This window comes from Lipotes vexillifer, unplaced genomic scaffold (assembly GCF_000442215.2).
Source record: "Lipotes vexillifer unplaced genomic scaffold, Lipotes_vexillifer_v1.1 scaffold54, whole genome shotgun sequence".
Taxonomy (NCBI): domain Eukaryota; kingdom Metazoa; phylum Chordata; class Mammalia; order Artiodactyla; family Lipotidae; genus Lipotes; species Lipotes vexillifer.
This window is the reverse complement of record NW_006789324.1, coordinates 230,645-247,096: the sequence shown is the minus strand read 5'-3', so window position 1 is coordinate 247,096 and position 16,452 is coordinate 230,645. Positions and strand designations below refer to the sequence as shown.

General features: G+C 44.1%; 1 protein-coding gene across 1 annotated transcript in view; it reads left to right on the top strand.

Annotated features, from left to right (window-relative positions):
• Window positions 1–16,452, top strand: part of PLPP3 (phospholipid phosphatase 3) — an 81,712-nt gene that overhangs the window by 27,487 nt on the left and 37,773 nt on the right. Inside the window, exon 2 of the mRNA XM_007462562.1 lies at window positions 13,887–14,044. Coding sequence (XP_007462624.1) covers window positions 13,887–14,044 — 158 coding nt within the window. The remainder of the gene's footprint in view (window positions 1–13,886; window positions 14,045–16,452) is intronic.

Below are 16,452 nucleotides of genomic sequence, written 5' to 3'. Positions count from 1 at the left end.
GAATGCGAAGGCCTCTGACTGGCTGCCAAAGGCGCAGTCAGGTATGCCTGGGGCCTTTGAGCAATTCCAGTGGCCTTGCCCTCTGCTCTTGTCTGCCCAATTAGGTTCCAGGGGGGCCTCCTTCCATTTTTTTCCAAGTCCATTTCCACAAAGGGAGAGCTGTAGTGGAGGCCGAGATTTCAATGAAAACCTTCCATTTTTCAGGCAGACATACCAGGCAGCTCTCATGGCGATACTATGGTGAAGGAGAATAATGTTATTTGGCATTCTGCCCTTTTAAGAAAGTGTATGCATGTGGTGGGGGTGGTGATGCGGATGGACAGGCGGGAGAGGATAGGCAGAGAGAACAGTGCGGGCTTTGTAATTTACTGCAATAGAGAGGTCAGGTGGGCAGGGTCATGAGGAGAGGAGGACTGCAGGGAAGGCCTCAAAGCCCCCTCCTTGGGCTTCAATACCTTCTCCCCCTTTTCCTGATTCATTCACTTTGAGTGGTTGCAAAGGGGATGTTGAGGAGTTTTTATGTTTTTATTTGGAAGAAGGGCTCTAGACGTTCTGTCCCTCGGAGAGAAGCTGGCTCCTTGCTGCCCTGCAAGGATTAAGGGCCTGGCTTCCAGAACCGTGGAAGAAACATACCAGGAACTACCCTTTTCTCTCCACAGCTGAAAAATGCATCATGGAGCAGTGGCTTCCTGGAGAGTTCTGGCAAAAGAGCTTCCCTCTGGAACAATAGGGTTCCTATAGCAAGCCACCTAGGAGTTCTTCCTTGCAGGCCGCTCTCCCACGTGTATCTGGATGACCACATTTTGTTTCCCTGATCCTGGTGGGGAAGGGGCGGGGCTCTCTGCCAGAGCCACCAAGGGTGGCCCCAGAGCACAAGGGTCTCTATCTCGGGAGGGCTGACCCATTTACGAGGAGTACCCCTTCTGAGGTCCAGTCAAAGGCACCTAAACGCAGGAAATGTGATGGCTGCGGGGCACTGTGCAAAGCCAGCCTGACCCGGCGGCGTTTCTGCCCTGCTGCTCTGTGACCTTATTTCTCATCTTCTGTTCTGGCCTTTGCAAAATCGACCTGGTACTGCTTACTGGAAAGGATTATTGGGAGGGATAAATGAGAGCCAGCTCAAAGTGCCTAGAATAGTATCCAGTTTGCAGGAGTAACTGATGCCAATTCCCCCCTGCCTCTAACCCACACTGCAGTATTGCTGATAGATACCTACTTCTTTGAGCCAAGAGCTGCCAATCATGAATTTGGTTTGTATCTGAAGGTTTGCAGATTTGGGGATGTTTTCTGGGGCTGTTCTTTATAAATGAGCATCTTTGAACCCTGGAAGGCTTTGCTTGGCCAGGCTACCTTCACAAACTTAAAGTAGCCTGCTCCCCAGTTACCCCAGCTGGGATAGTGGGCAGGAGGTGATGCCCATCTGCTCTGTAAAGATGCCATGGAAAGAAAGCTTTCAGTTTTTTCAGAAGATGCCCTGCACTCCTTGGATAAAGGTGAAAACTTTGGAAGGTCCATAAGACACCTGGTAAGACCACCTCTTTCATTTTGCACATGAAGAAATAGAGCCCAAGAGAGCAGAAGTGCAATGATATAGTTAGTTAGCAGCAGAGTTAATGCTGATGAATACAAGATTTATTATCAGTTACCATTGGTTAGTATTTGTTTTTAAGGTGGCCTTGGCTAGAGAAACTTTGACTAAATTCCCCAAACTCGTGCTATCTTATTGCTACCAGGCATTACTTCACTGAATCGAAAACTAGTGTGGAGATCATTTTCCTTCCAGAATATTGGCTGAGCTGACCCAGCTCAGACTACTTGAGATTCTTTCTTGCTCAGTAGGTGAAAGGTTGGCTAATTTATTAGAACAGACACAAAGTCGAATGACCCCAATATATCTATCTGCCTTCAACTTACTATAATTTATAGCCATCCTAGTGATGATTAAGTTAGAAACCTTTTTCCTCCAAGGAAGAAATTTCTGGATTGAATAACATTTCTACCTCTCAGTTTTTCCTTTTTAGCATCTTTTCAGCATCTGTGTGTTAGGAATTAGATAGGCTCCCTCAAACTACTTTTCTCACTTTGCCTCAAGAGTAAGAGGTGGGTAGGGGATGAGGGTGAAACTCTGAAGCAGTATTTTGGGGGTGGGGGAGACTTCCCAGTTCTGGATTTTTCTGTTTTTTTGTATTGCTTTAAATACATCATTAGCATTCAGATAACAGCAAGGAATCTTTGAAATGCATTTATTGAGCTAGTCTATAAACCGGTATTGCATACCTATTGGCTGCTGAGTCATGTGCTAAAGGGCATCTTCCACGCTCCCTGAATATTTTAGAAATGCCTCCGTGGAAGTTCCCGTCATGTGGCATCATGGGCAGCTGTCCCCAGAGTATGCCTTCTTAGAGGGCAAGGACTACTGCTTATTAATTTTTGTAGCTCATGATTCTCTCAGTGAGGAGTTTCCTCCGTCAAAGCAGGCTTTTTCTCCTTCACTTTCTTGCCACCCATTGCAACTTGGAGAACTCAGTGGGGCATGCACCAAGCCTCAGATGTCTGGGAGAGAAGTTTGACTTGTACTTTAATCAGGTGTTCTGTAATGCCATTCACTCCCAGGATATGTCTAAAATGAAAATATAGCCTAGAAGGACAGCACAGAGAGAGGAAATAAACTACAAATTAAAAAGTGATTAGTGAGTGTTTAGGCAGAAGGTCAAAGGGATTATTTTGGACTTCAAACTTTTCAGCTTTCAGGACTTGTATTCAGTTACAAAATTACATCCCCGAATTATTTGTGCAGGTGGCAGCTGTCAGATTTGAAGGTTTCTGTGTTTTACAAAAGGAACATTGACAGGGCTGGGAGTGGGGAGTATGCTCCTGGGGTGAGGGCTGTCTTCTCCACCACGCACTGGAATTGCTCCAGTCTTGTGCAGCTCGAGTGACAGTCCTTGTCTGAGCTGACACAGCCGTGTCCAGGTTGGTCAGGTGACCTTCTTGAGGAAACCAGTCAAGCCGGTTGATTGGCACGGAAACAGCCCCGGAGAGTCGATTTTCAGACTGGGAGTGCAGGGAACGAACCTTTGTTAAATACCTACCATATGGTATTTCATCCTCACAGCTCTTCAGAGTGGCTGTTGGCGTCCTCTTTTTACAGTTGGGGCTCAGAGAAGTTAAGCAATTTGCTGAAGATTGCCTACATGATAAGTGGCAAACCTGGTTTTCAAATCCAGGTCTGTTGCTTCCTTGAAATCTGTGCTCTTCCTCTTACTGGGAACTTTCTTCACGGCGGAGATTCCCAAGAGGATCACAGCAAATGGGTTAGGTCGGGGTGTGCTGAAAATGATCCTTTAGCCCTTGGCCTGCGAGGTAGGGTGGGTGTGGCACTGAATCACTGAGCAGCAGCCTCCTCAGTTTACCCCTTCCAAGTATTTTCTGATAGTTTCACTATCTAAATGTCTGGGGAACTCTGAAGATTAAGTGTCTTAAAGATCATCCAGTTCAACCACTCATCTGAGACTTGAAGCTGGTTGGGTTCTCCATAATTTACTCCTGGTGCAATTGTCTGCTCTTTGTGAGGGTATGTGGTACTGTGTTGCTTTGGGAGATTGTGTTAAAAAAAAAACAGGATTTGGGGATATGAGAGAGATTAGATTAAATTAAGAAACAGGGGGAGGTGTTGGTGAGAATCTAAGGGGGGGGTCATAGAGTGTACTGGGGGCGGAGCCATATCCTCGGAATTTTAGTCTGTTTCCTATACAATTATTCAGTACCCATGCGTTGAGCACCCACTAAGTGCCAGGAATTATTCTTTGTGCTGGGGATGCAGAGATGAATAAAATATGGACCCTTTTCTGAAGAGACTCTCAGCTAGTGAGGAGACTCACCAGAAAAGAGTCATTACAGTGCTAGGGGGTGGTGGGTCTCAGCCTTCCCATCTAGTAAATGGAATAAATGACACCTCAGATCTCTTGTAGTTCCAAAATTTTACCAGCGTATTAGTGAAATGTTCCCGACTCCACTAGAGTAAGGTTTGTAATACCAACAATTATCTAGTGGATTTTAATTTGTAAATTCCTTCTCACTTGGCTTTGACTTTTTAGAATGAATGAGCTTCTATCAGAAAGAGGCTTTGTTTTCATTTTCATACTATTGCCTTGAAAAATAGAACACTCTGATACCTTTACTTAGTATCACATAGACGTGTATAAGTTGGGTCTACTTTCTTCTGAAGCATAACCATGTAATTTATTAACACGTCCACATTGTTTAACTGGCCAGTAAGGCCGATTCATTCTGGCCCTACCACCAGCTTCATGGAATAAACTTGCTAAGGCCTTTGTAGTTCAACAAGCCTTGGCTTCCAACCCTCATTCATATTTTTTTCTTTTTAAACATCTTTGTTGGAGTATAATTGCTTTACAATGGTGTGTTAGTTTCTGCTTTATAGCAAAGTGAATCAGCTACACATATACATATATCCCCATATTTCCTCCCTCTTGCGTCTCCCTCCCACCCTCACTACCCCACCCCTCTACGTGGTCACAAAGCACTGAGCTGATCTCCCCGTGCTATGCGGCTGCTTCCCACTAGCTATCGATTTTACATTTGGTAGTGTATATATGTCCATGCCACTCTCTCACTTCGTCCCAGCTTACCCTTCCCCCTCCCCGTGTCCTCAAGTCCATTCTCTATGTCTGCGTCATTGTTCCTGTCCTGCCCCTAGGTTCTTCATAACCTTTTTTTTTTTTTAGATTCCATATATATGTGTTAGCATACGGTATTTGTTTTTCTCTTTCTGACTTACTTCACTCTAGGTCCATCCACCTCACTACAAATAACTCAGTTTCATTTCTTTTTATGGCTGAGGAATATTCCATTGTATATGTGTACCACATCTTCTTTATCCATTCATCTGTCGATGGACACTTAGGTTGCTTCCATGTCCTGGCTATTGTAAATAGAGCTGCAATGAACATTGTGGTGCATGAATTATGGTTTGAATTATGGTTTTCTCAGGGTATATGCCCAGTAGTGGGATTGCTGGGTCGTATGGTAGTTCTTTTTTTAGTTTTTTAAGGAACCTCCATACTGTTCTCCACAGTGGCTCTATCAGTTTACATTCCCACCAACAGTTCAAGAGCAACCCTCATTCATTTTACTAACTGTGAGAACTTTGGCAAGTCACGTAGCTTCTGAGCCTCAGTTTCCTCATGTCTGAAATGCAAATGTTATTAACTGCCTTGCAGTGATGACTCGACACAAGTTTTGGATTTGAAAATGTTGATAGGAGGCACAGTCTTTGGTTAAGTTTAAGACATATGCACATGCACATACTCATCCATATATGTCTAATGTAGCCATTACCTATCATGGAGGACATTGTTGAATCAAGAGTTCATTATTTCTATTTTTATGGCTTCAGCCAAGGACTTTATGTTCTCTAGAGTAGGGATGGAAGAGCCAAACGTCTCCAGGGGCCAGGTAGTTAACATAAATGACTGAAGTAGACCAGGTATAGGAAGATGGACAGTACAAGCTCAGTGGGAATGGAACTGAGACACAGCCTTGGTTCAGGGAGACAGTAGGGCATGGTGGTGCCCTGGAGAATCTGTGCAGCCAGTTACCACTGCCTGCATTGATTGCCACAGGGCGGTAGAGCTGGCTTAAGAAGCTGAAATCTGAATGTTATGTGAGACCTCTTGTTATTAAATGTTGACAGCGAATTTTAAAAATCTTAAACACTGGGTGGGTCAAGCGGAACATCTCTGCAGGCCAGGTTCGGCCATGCACTGCCAATGTGTCACCTTCAACCTAGAACTTGGTAGGACCGTGTAGCCTGATGGGTTAACTTGGAGTACCCTGACGGCCTTGGATTTCCTATCAGCATGACTTTGTTCTTGTAAGGCCTCCAGTAATGCTTCAGCTCTTCATTTTTGGCACTGCATCTGGCTCTGGTCTTGCCTTTTGACCGTCTCGAGCTTTGACCCTCCCAGGTGTCTGATGTCCTGCCAGTCCCCATATTGTTTATTTTACCGCCACGTGAACCTGGTGTTTTGTGTACACCTGGATAGGATGGCTTGGATGGGAGCACACTGCTGATGGATGCATGTTTAACTGTTGGAAAAATAAGAAGAAATGTTTTTTCACCCTTATTATAGACTTACCTCCCATTCAGCCTCCTGTGATCTTTGAGAATACGGGGCAGGGTTCCTGCTGTGATATTTCTTCTCTGTGTCAGGGTGCCAGGTCCTGCTAACCACTATCGAAGCCCCTTCTGTTTACACAATCCCAAGAAGTCCCTGGAATTAAAGGATTTTATGAGCATGCTTTTCCCGTGGGATCAGATTGCACTGGGGAAGAGGCTGGTGGGCCCGTGGCTTTTGACAGAACTCTGATCACATCTTATCCCTGCTTAAAAGCTTTCCATGGCTTCCTGTCACATACGGAAGCAAGAATTAACATTTATGGAGCCCAGCGATTACTGGTTGTTTTATAAATTGTCCCAGTTAGTCCTTCCAGTCCACTCTTTTTGTTGGGAACTATTACACAAAGGCCTATTGCACAATGATGCAGGTGGAGTTCAGAGAGGTAAACTGACATTCCCGAGGTCACACAGTAAGCATGACAGGTGATAGAAGTGGAATCCTGTCTGCCTGACTCCGAAGTTCCTGGTTAAATTGGAAAAAAGTAACTCTGCCAGAGTGGGTTACGTGGCTGAGTGACTCCTTTGTAGAAAAGATATTTATATTTAGGTCTTGAATCAGAGTCTGCCAGTGGTACTTTAATCCAGATGTTAAAAACATTACTTCCCAGAGTTGTCAGGAAGATCAGAGGTGATCATTTATGTAAGAGCTGTAAAACCCTGTGCACGCATGTGATTCTTTCTCTGTACTAGTTCTGGGCAGTGTATTGCAAATGAACACATCTGGGTCATTAGGGAGACTGAGGCAGGAGAGTGGCCGGATCTGTACAAATCCATCTCAGCATCTAAGGAGGAGGAGCCTTGCTTTTTCTCCTTGTTCAAGGTCAACCTACACTTTCCGGAGCTTTGTAGCTTTGTGAATAATCTGCATAGACAGGGTTCATGTATACTTAAGAATAAAGGCGAACTGGCCCTGTCTCTGAATGAACTTTAGAGTCAGAGTATTCTATTGCATACTCTGGTTACACCTCTTATCAGCATAGTGGGCACTGATGCAAATTATAATCTCTGACCCTCAGTGCTTTGGCTATATACTGATAATTAATTAATTTAGAGGATTGTTTGGAGAGTTAAATCAGTTGATATATCCAAACCTCCTGGCACATAATAGGTGCCCAATGAATGTAAATTTACTCTCACCCTTTTAAAAGAGGGAAGAAAAGAGAGGAAGGAGGTCTTGGGAAGTGACCCAGTTTTACATGGAGCAGAGGAATCGTTAGTCCTTCAGGCTCTAGTGGTTGTGTAGTACTAGAAATAAAATATCTTGTTTGAGAAATACATAACGGCAACAAAAGAGGTCTGGAATTCTCTCAGTGAAAGGTATGAATCATGGGCTGTTGGTTGATTTTTTAGTTCTTGGTGGATATGGCAGCCCTTTAAAATCCAACTGCACAAGCCAAAACAGCCAGAGCTGGGGGTTTTAAGGTGGCTGAAGTTATTTATTTTAAAGGATAAAATGTGTTTATTTTAAGCCCTTTCAAATAAGAAAGATCATTCTAAGTCCTTTCTCGTACCCACGATTAGACTAAAGACAGGTGTCTCTTTGTCATGGAATCTGAGATTTTTCCAAAGTTGAGGAACTCAAAAACAGTGCTCAAGGTTGTGTCCTGAGCACCTCACACGGTGCCCAGAAACTATACTCAGGAACTGTCTATACATGCTTGTGGAATCCAACTAAGACCAAGGACTTGGGCCCAGGAAACCCAGGAACCAGGATTGGATCTGCCATTCCTTTTTTCATTTCTACCATGTGGTTTCTTTAAGTTCTGACAGTCTTCTTCTTGTAAAGAAAGGGCCTGAACTTTCCAGTACCGAAGGACTGAGCATTTGTCAAAGAGAACCTCTAGACCCAGAATACTGCATGTTCACACCAGCCAACAGCAAGCGTTTTTCATGGCAGCCTCTTTCAAAGGTGGGAAATGCCTTCATAGTAAATTTAGTTTTGTCTCATCTGGATCGCGGCCAGTCTAGAAATCTGGACAAATATCGTAAACCAAAGAAAGTTTGCGCACTTCTAAGACAAGTAGCAATTAATTACTTTTTAAATAGAAACCTTGTCACTTACAAGCAACATAAATATTTGTGTTTTGAACCTCTAAGTAGTAGCTGGGTTGACCATTCTGGCCTTAAGTGATTAAAAAAAAATCAGTTGGTCATTTTTTAACAGGGAAGACATTTATAAAGGAAGGGAGAGTCAGGTCATGGAGTAAGAAAACATAAGCCAAAAGAAAGACAGACCTGGGTTCAAATCCCAGCAACCAATTGACTCACTTGGGAACCTTGGCCACGTTACAAAACTACTGGTTTCAGTTTTCTGTTGGGTACAAATGAAAATAAAGGCCTGTAACTTTTCAGAGCTGTTGTGGTGATGAAAATACATTAATTCCTAATTAGATTCTAAACTCCTTGAAATCAGAAGCCCGGTGTCGTCCACCTATGCTTCTCACATCTGGTCCAAATTGGTGCCATTTGCTTGCTTTGATTTCAGATGAGCTGCTTAAACTTTCTGAGCCTTAATTTTTCACTTGTAAAGTGAGTAAAACAGTAAAGTTGGTAGAACTCTATACCGTAGGTAAGATGCATAAGTTCCTGTCACAGAATCATTTGAGCAACTAGACTGTGCTGGATACCTACACACAGATTCTATATCCAGTATTATTTTGTGAGAAGATATGTAGGCTTTCTGCAGATATTAGTTTAATTATCACTCACACAGATGCTGAACTTGGCTTATTTTAAGGTAACTACAGGTCGGGTGAAGCAGAAAGTTGGACAACTCTGGAAAAGGTACTTGAAGGACACGGTCCATAGGAGCGGCGGGAAAATCTCTCCCCGATGCTCTGATTTCGGTCATGCAAAAGTGCAAAAATTTCTCATTCACTCTCCCACCCCCACTCCTTTCCTACCCTCACAAGAGCTTTCTAAAAAGCACTTTGAGAGCAGGAGGCTGTGTTTAATTTTGCAGAAACTTGAAGCTGTGGCTGGAGGGAGCAGGGCTCTGGGGCTGGGTCACTTTGGTAACACTTCCCACATGACTTTATCAATGGGTGGGCCACGGAAACTTATCCCATGTTTTCTTACACCCCACCCCCAAACCGCCCAACCTGCCCAAGTGTTCGTTTTTCGAAGCCCAAGAACTTTCAAAGGCCTGAACCCAACACAGGGGCTTTTCTTCATGCTTTGATTTTCTGCCCATTAAGTGTTTGTCAGTGAGTTCGTATTTCGCCTCCTCTGCAGCCTACACATCCCAAGAGGTCCCTGGAGGTTTAGGAATTTAATTGATCCTTGATTAAAAGAAGGAGAAATGCTTGAGTTGAGGTCTAGCATCACCAGATGGTGTGTGTGTGTGTGTGTGTGTGTGTGTGTGTGTGTGTGTGTGTGTGTGTATTTACATACATTTTGGTTCTGCTTTGCAGAAAGCTTCTAATGTACCTTTCATTATAGATAAATCTAAATTCCAGGATATTGGCTTCGGAGTCTTCATTATATTCAGTACTGTCGTGTGTGGTGCACAGTGAATGTTCAGAGAGCAGGAGCCAGCGCTGCTGCCTTCACTGTTCCAAACAAAGCATTTTCTTCTTCAAAACCCATGAGACTTGCTGGGCTTCAATTAATGTATTAAACTCATAGGTGCTTCCTTCCCCCTCTTTTAAGTGACTCATTTACTTTAGAAAGCACCCAGGAGTCAGAGCATTTGAGCCCTGTCCACCACTACCGCAGACAGAGGGACTCTGGTAAGTCACTTTAATCCCTTTGAACCTTAGGGTGACTTAACGTGTCAGCTGTTATGACTGCTCCTCCTGTTGGCCTTTGGGCCACTGGAAGGTTGGGACTCCAACTCAGTAGCCCCATCAGTGCTGAGAACAGAACAGGCAGCAGGTTTGTCAGATCTGCCACAGTTTATGTGGGGATCCTCGGTACCTTGTGTATCTCTCCCAGCTCTGTAGCCAAACTTAAAACTGTATTCTCGTGATGGCAATGGCCATCAGTTTTGTTGATGGCCTATTACGGTCCCTAAACTACACTGTTTTTATGAGTGCATTTAGCCCCTGGACCCCAGAAAATCCTCCAACTCACATAAGGGTCAAATTAAGCCTTCCCATCCGGGCCATCTTTAGTGTCTCTAGTAGAGTGTTCTTTTGTACCCTAGCTGTACTCTCTACATCCATCAGTCCTCACACTAAAAATGTTTTAGTGCACTTGTTTTCATGATCTTACAACACCATGCACCTCTTGAGGGCAGGTACTGTACTTTGATGTACTTACCCCTTGATTCCCAGTGGCTAGCCCTGGGAATGGTCCTAAAATGAAATGATCAGGGACTGCAGTGATTGGTAATAAAGATGGTGCCAAGGTTGGAAATGGAGATCCTGTTTTGGAAAAGAACGCCTCTTCTCTGTCGTGGAGAGGCAAGGCACGGTGTTATGTCTCTTGAGGACTGGCTGCCCCATTGGAGGGACATGTTCATGCTTTTCCCATCGACTGAAGGGGATCTGAGGTTATCCTTTTCCCGGAGCCAAGTCAAGATTTGACTGGCATCACCCCCAATCATACCACAAGTTTGTAGGGGAGACAGAAAAGGCCACCGGGTTTTCTAAATGCTGTCTCCACGCCTTTCAAGAAAATAAAATGGACCATATTCCGATCCAACTTCTTGTCTGTTTGTGGCCATCATCCACATAATGGGAACCGGAAACCCTCCCCAAGCCTTGGACAAGGAAGGAAGGAAAAGGATTTGGATTGTTCCCAGGTTAAGAGTACAGAGGAACTGACCAGACAGATTTTCTTTCCTAACCTTCTCTGTGGGACTTTCCCCTCCTTCCTTTTAGCGTTTTTGAGTGTCCACAGTGTGTGCCAGACTCGGTGCTGACACTACCCCGTGCTGTTGCCTGGTTTCTTCCAACGAAAACAACTTCCTGTACTGGTTTTATTCCTTGATATGTGTCTTCCCCTACTAGATTGTAAACTTCCTGAGGGCAGGGCTTGTGTCATCTTTGTAGCCCTTGTACTTAGTAGGCATATTTAAGACTCAATAAATATTTGTTGAACGAATGAATGAATGAATATATTATTATATCCTCCCAGCAATCCCAAAGCAAGATTTTGTTTTTCCCGTTGAGCAGATGAGAGGGGGGTTTTGGAGATGAAAAGTAACTTGCTCGAGTAGTAGGGAGCGGAGTTGAGATCATTAACCGAGTTCAGTCTGACTCCACAGCTCTTTTATATGTGTTTTATTGTCCTTAGGAACATATGTTTTACAGGCCTATCATGTGAACACTAGTAAAAATAGAAGCTGGGGGCCTTAGGAGCGGAGCACAAATGTAAGGAACTTGGGGTCTGTTCCCTTCCTTTTATTAGCAACGCTCTGGCTCCTTGGCACCACAGAGACTGTGACCGGGCTCAGATGTGAAGCTAACGGTGTTTATCACGATGTGTGGAACTTTAAAAGTGGACTATTAATATCATGCTGCTGGCTTCACAGCTCCTTTTCATAGCCAACTTGGCCACATTTCAAAATGTTTAGGCAGTGGAATGAAGACGGCTCAGGCCCATGTGATATCTTTTCTCTCCCAGCCCCCAACCCAAGAAGATCAGCTAACTGCACTTGCCATCTCGAAGCCAGAACATGGATTCCCTGTTTCCCTTTCTTCCTTTTCTCCATGGCAGAGCTAATAGTTGTTGCCTTCCAGGGCCCCTCTGTGTTTATTCTCCGAAGGTCAGGCACAATGCTGTGGTGTGCGGCTGGGCTTTCTTTTCAAAGCACCAGTATGAATTTGATAAAGTAAATTGTTGTTCTAGCCGGAAGCAGTTGGGGGGGGGGGCGGGTCACAAAATAAATAGCCGTAGAATTCAAATAAATCCAAAGAATAAAACCAAATAAATCCATGTGTGTATGCACAGTGATACATAAATACACTTTTTAGAAAGTGAGCATTTTTATCGCTGCCAGTCTGGCCCAAAGTCATTGAAAAACTGCAGAGTTCATGGTATATATATTTTTTTCTTTAAGAGGCCGTCCGGGCCTTCGCGCCACATGACATGAGCTTAATTCTTTTTGAAAAACATGAAAATGGAATCTTATCTTTTAAACGGCTGCTTATTGTGGGTTTTTTTTTCCACTAATGAAATTCATATATGGATGAAACCAATTTGCAAAGTTAAATTAGGGATTTAGGCACTTTGGGGTGGATTGAGAGACCCTGAGTGAGCTAAGCATTCTTTCTGAGCCTCTATTCTCTCCACTGGCAGATGAGTGATAGTAGTGCTTAAGTGATTTTAAAATGCCTGCTCAGGGTTGTTGGAAGAGTCAATGCAAAAATGCTTGCAAAATATGTCACCTGTTGTTGGTGCACAGCAGTGGTGGGCTGTTATCATCGACCGGATGGTTTTCCCGGTCTTCCTTAGCCTGACATTCAGTGGCTCACCTTGCACTTTTACTTTACCTTTTACTCACCATTGTGAGGTGGCCTTGGGGCTAGGTATTGAATTTGGATTTAGGGGAGGAAGTGTCTTTCCAGCCTAAATAAGAGCATGAACCAAGACAGAGGCTCTGTGTCCTGTTTTGCTGGAGGGTGTATCAAGGAGGTTCAGGTCGTGGGGAACTCTGGAGGTCATGCTTAGGGCTGTTATCTTGTCCTGTGCAATGGGGAAACACTGAAGAAACTTGAGTGTGGCCCCGACATACTTACGGTCAGGAAGCAAACTGGTGGATGTGGGTAAGAGGCACAGAAGGCCAGGAGACCAATTTGGAAGCTGCCGCCGTGTCCAAGAAAGAGATATTGTGGGCCTTCACTTTTTGCTTCAGGCTTATGAGGGCCTTTCCTGGCAGGTGATGGAATCCATTTTCCATGACCTTTAAGAGAATGGCATCTGAGCTGGACATTGATAAACTAGCAGCAGCTGCAAGAGTGCCTCGGTACCCCTGATGCCCTTGGGCTCTGCTCCAGGTCTGTAGGCAGGAGGGCCCAGCTCAGCTCTGCTCAGTCTTGTCAAAGACTCTTTGAACAGTGAAAGAAAAGCAGTGGAAATGGCATTCACTAAGCAGCTACTATGTGCGAACACTGTACTAGGAGTTTTATGTGCTTTGTTTCCTATTCCCCTTTAGTCATCACCACAATTCACTTGTGGGGAAACTGAGGCTCAGGAAGATGGAGAGAGAACCAGAGTCACATTGCTAGGAAGTGGTGGATCTGGGGTGCAAATTCAGGTTGTCTGTCTGATTCCAGGGTCTTCAGAATTCCAAGCCACAAAGTCTTGGGATGAGCGTCTCAAAGGGGAAATGATTGACTTAAGAGAGGAAGGCACTTGGAGGCATCATGAGACATCATTAGATTTGGGGCTTTGTTAGTAATAATTACAAATCGGGCTTTGATTTTTAGCAGGATGTTGTAGAGCAGTGGAAAAGCTCCTGCCCTGCCACTTCCACCGCCTCCCTCTGTGCTCTTGGACAAGACAAGAGGATCACACCACACCCTCCTTAGTGGCAACCAAAGGAGGGAAGGGGGTGCATGTAGAGAAGCCTCTCTGTAGGCTGTAGATCAAATGCAAGGAATTAACATTGCCGTCGATGTTGTTATCTGGGGTGGTCTTTGCTGTAGATCATTCTTCTTTGGCCTCCTTGCACTGATGTTTTTCCCTCCCTTTTGTTTTTTTCTGGTATATGCGATGATGGTTCCGTCTGGACCAGCGGGCCTGCCCTTCATCATCATCGAGACAAGCACCATCAAGCCTTACCACCGGGGATTTTACTGCAATGACGAGAGCATCAAGTACCCGCTGAAAACCGGTGAGACAATCAATGATGCTGTGCTCTGCGCCGTGGGGATTGTCATCGCCATCCTCGCGGTAAGCGCCCAGACCACCGTGTGCAAAGCACATCGCGGACTGTCCAAGCTAGTAGAGGTTTGGAAGATCAAGTAGAATTTCATTTGATTAACACTGTTTCATGCAGTTAATACTATTACTAAAAGTATTTTAAAACACTAACTATATATATATATATATATATATATATATATATATATATATATATACTATAAGTATTATAAAAGTATGCTAAAAGCAACCTTCAACACACAATATATATATATATATATATATATATATATATATATATATATATATATATACTATAAGTATTATAAAAGTATGCTAAAAGCAACCTTCTACAATGCTTTGCACACCTTATCCTTACAACAATCTAACAAAGTCTAGATATCGTTCTTATCTTTCTTCTACAAATTAAGAAGCTGAGGTCCGCAGAGTAAAAATAATTTGCCCAAGGTCACTTAGTTAATGAGTGGTTGAGTTGGGATTTCAACCTAGTTGTCCCTTATCCCAGAGTCTGAGCTCTTAGCCACTGTGCTATAAATCTGAGCCCCCGAGGACGGGGGTAATACCTTACCAAATATCTCAGACCTTTTCTGTGTTCTTTCCACACTCTCGTGGTGCTGCTCTGACAGTGGTAATGCCACTGACATTCTCTGGCATATTGTTTAATTCTCTCATCCAGGGGCTGTGGTGTCAAAGTGAAAATAGAATGAGACTTGCAATCCAGGGACCTAGGTTCTAGACTTGGCCCTCCACTGCCAAGCTGTACGTCTTTAAAATCAGGGGTGACCATCTTGCTTCAAAACTTTGCAGTCAGAAGTAAAAGAGATCATGAATATTGAAGTAATTGGCAAACTCTTAATTGCTGACCAGGTTGCTCATACGCCAGTGTAAAATCTAGACTTACATCCAGATCTTCCCTTAGAGGATGAAGCCCTCATTGAAGATGCCAGAATGTGCCACCGACTTGACAAGGTCCAGAATTACTTTGAGCAGTGGTAGCCTCATGGGAATCAGGGTATGGTCTATCTGGGCTTTACTTAGAAGGTCACTGCCCTGTTTCAGATGTGTCCATTTAGGGCAGGGGAGCGGGAGAGTAACTGAGGGTAATCCAGTCTTATAATCTGTAGTTCATACATTTTCACAGCCATGCATTCCACACCTCCAGTATTTTCTAAATTTTTTCTTTGTCCTTGGGCAAAGGGATAGGCGTCACATCCACCAAGATCGAAAATCTTTGTTTCAAATCCCTGAGTCATCTTTGTATTCATCCTAGCCTGGAAGCTTATCTTTGGCCTGTAACAGCAAGCCAAGAAGGAAGGAGTTAATGTTAAGAACACTGCATGTGAAATAAGGGCTTAGTATCCCCCTCATTCAAATGGAAGATCAGAAGCTTGGAGGGATTCAGTGACATGCTCAAAGTGTAAAGCAAGTAAAATTTCAAGCCTAAACCTGGCTATTCCCAAACCCTCTGTCCATCTTGCAGGCTTGATTTAGGCTTGGAGGTTGGCTATCCTATCCAAGTGCTCAGTGGGATGGGCAGTCAGCGACTGTTGCCTTCTCTGCATCAAATTTAAGCTGCTGATGGTCATGGAGCATGGTGCATGAAGTTTTTCTTTTGACTTCCCCACTCTGGGGGTTTGTTACAACTTTGAGACCCCTCTTTGTTTTTTAATAACATTGTAAATGAGGCACGCAATCAACAATTTGACATTGGGGAGGGGCCAGGGAGGCTAGTAGAATTCTTTCCAACCTTTAAAAGAAAAACAGTCCATTTGGCAAACTGCAGAGTAGTTTCTTAAAGGTGGACTAAAGATCTTTGTGTTCAGAAGCTGAGAAATATGAAATCTAATTTTACTCTTTGCTCCAAATTAACAGTGTGGGGTTGAGTTCTCCAGGAAGAATGGCTTTGCCTGGAAAAAGCGTTTGAATACTTAATACAGTATCTTGTGCTAATGTTTGAACAGGTGTTTTTTGACACTTGGAGGCTCAGTTAATTGAATGCTTTTAGAAGCCGACTCTAACCCGGGAGGGCTGGAGATAAGAATAGCACAGTGACAGGGATGTTCTGTGATCTTCGTATTCTTTACGTGCGATTATCAGTGGCTTGCCTAGTGGGCTGTTCCTAGACGTGGCGCCGTGGAGAGAGACACTCCTCAGAGGCCTTGGGCCCCTCTGGCTACGTGAATTAGGTGAATCCCTGGTTCTTCTAGGCCTCGTTTTCCTCGTCTGTAAAATGAGAGTATTCTTTGACTTCACTCCTGGGGATTGCTGTGGGAATCAAATGCCATCCCTTCCGTGGGCATATGCTTGGCTGCAGTGGGCTGGGTGGACCCAGGGTGCTCAAGTGGCTCCTTTGAGGTCCCTGTGTCTCTTCCATCCTTCCTTCCTCAAGCAAAATTCCTGGTCAGCAGCTCTTTCCC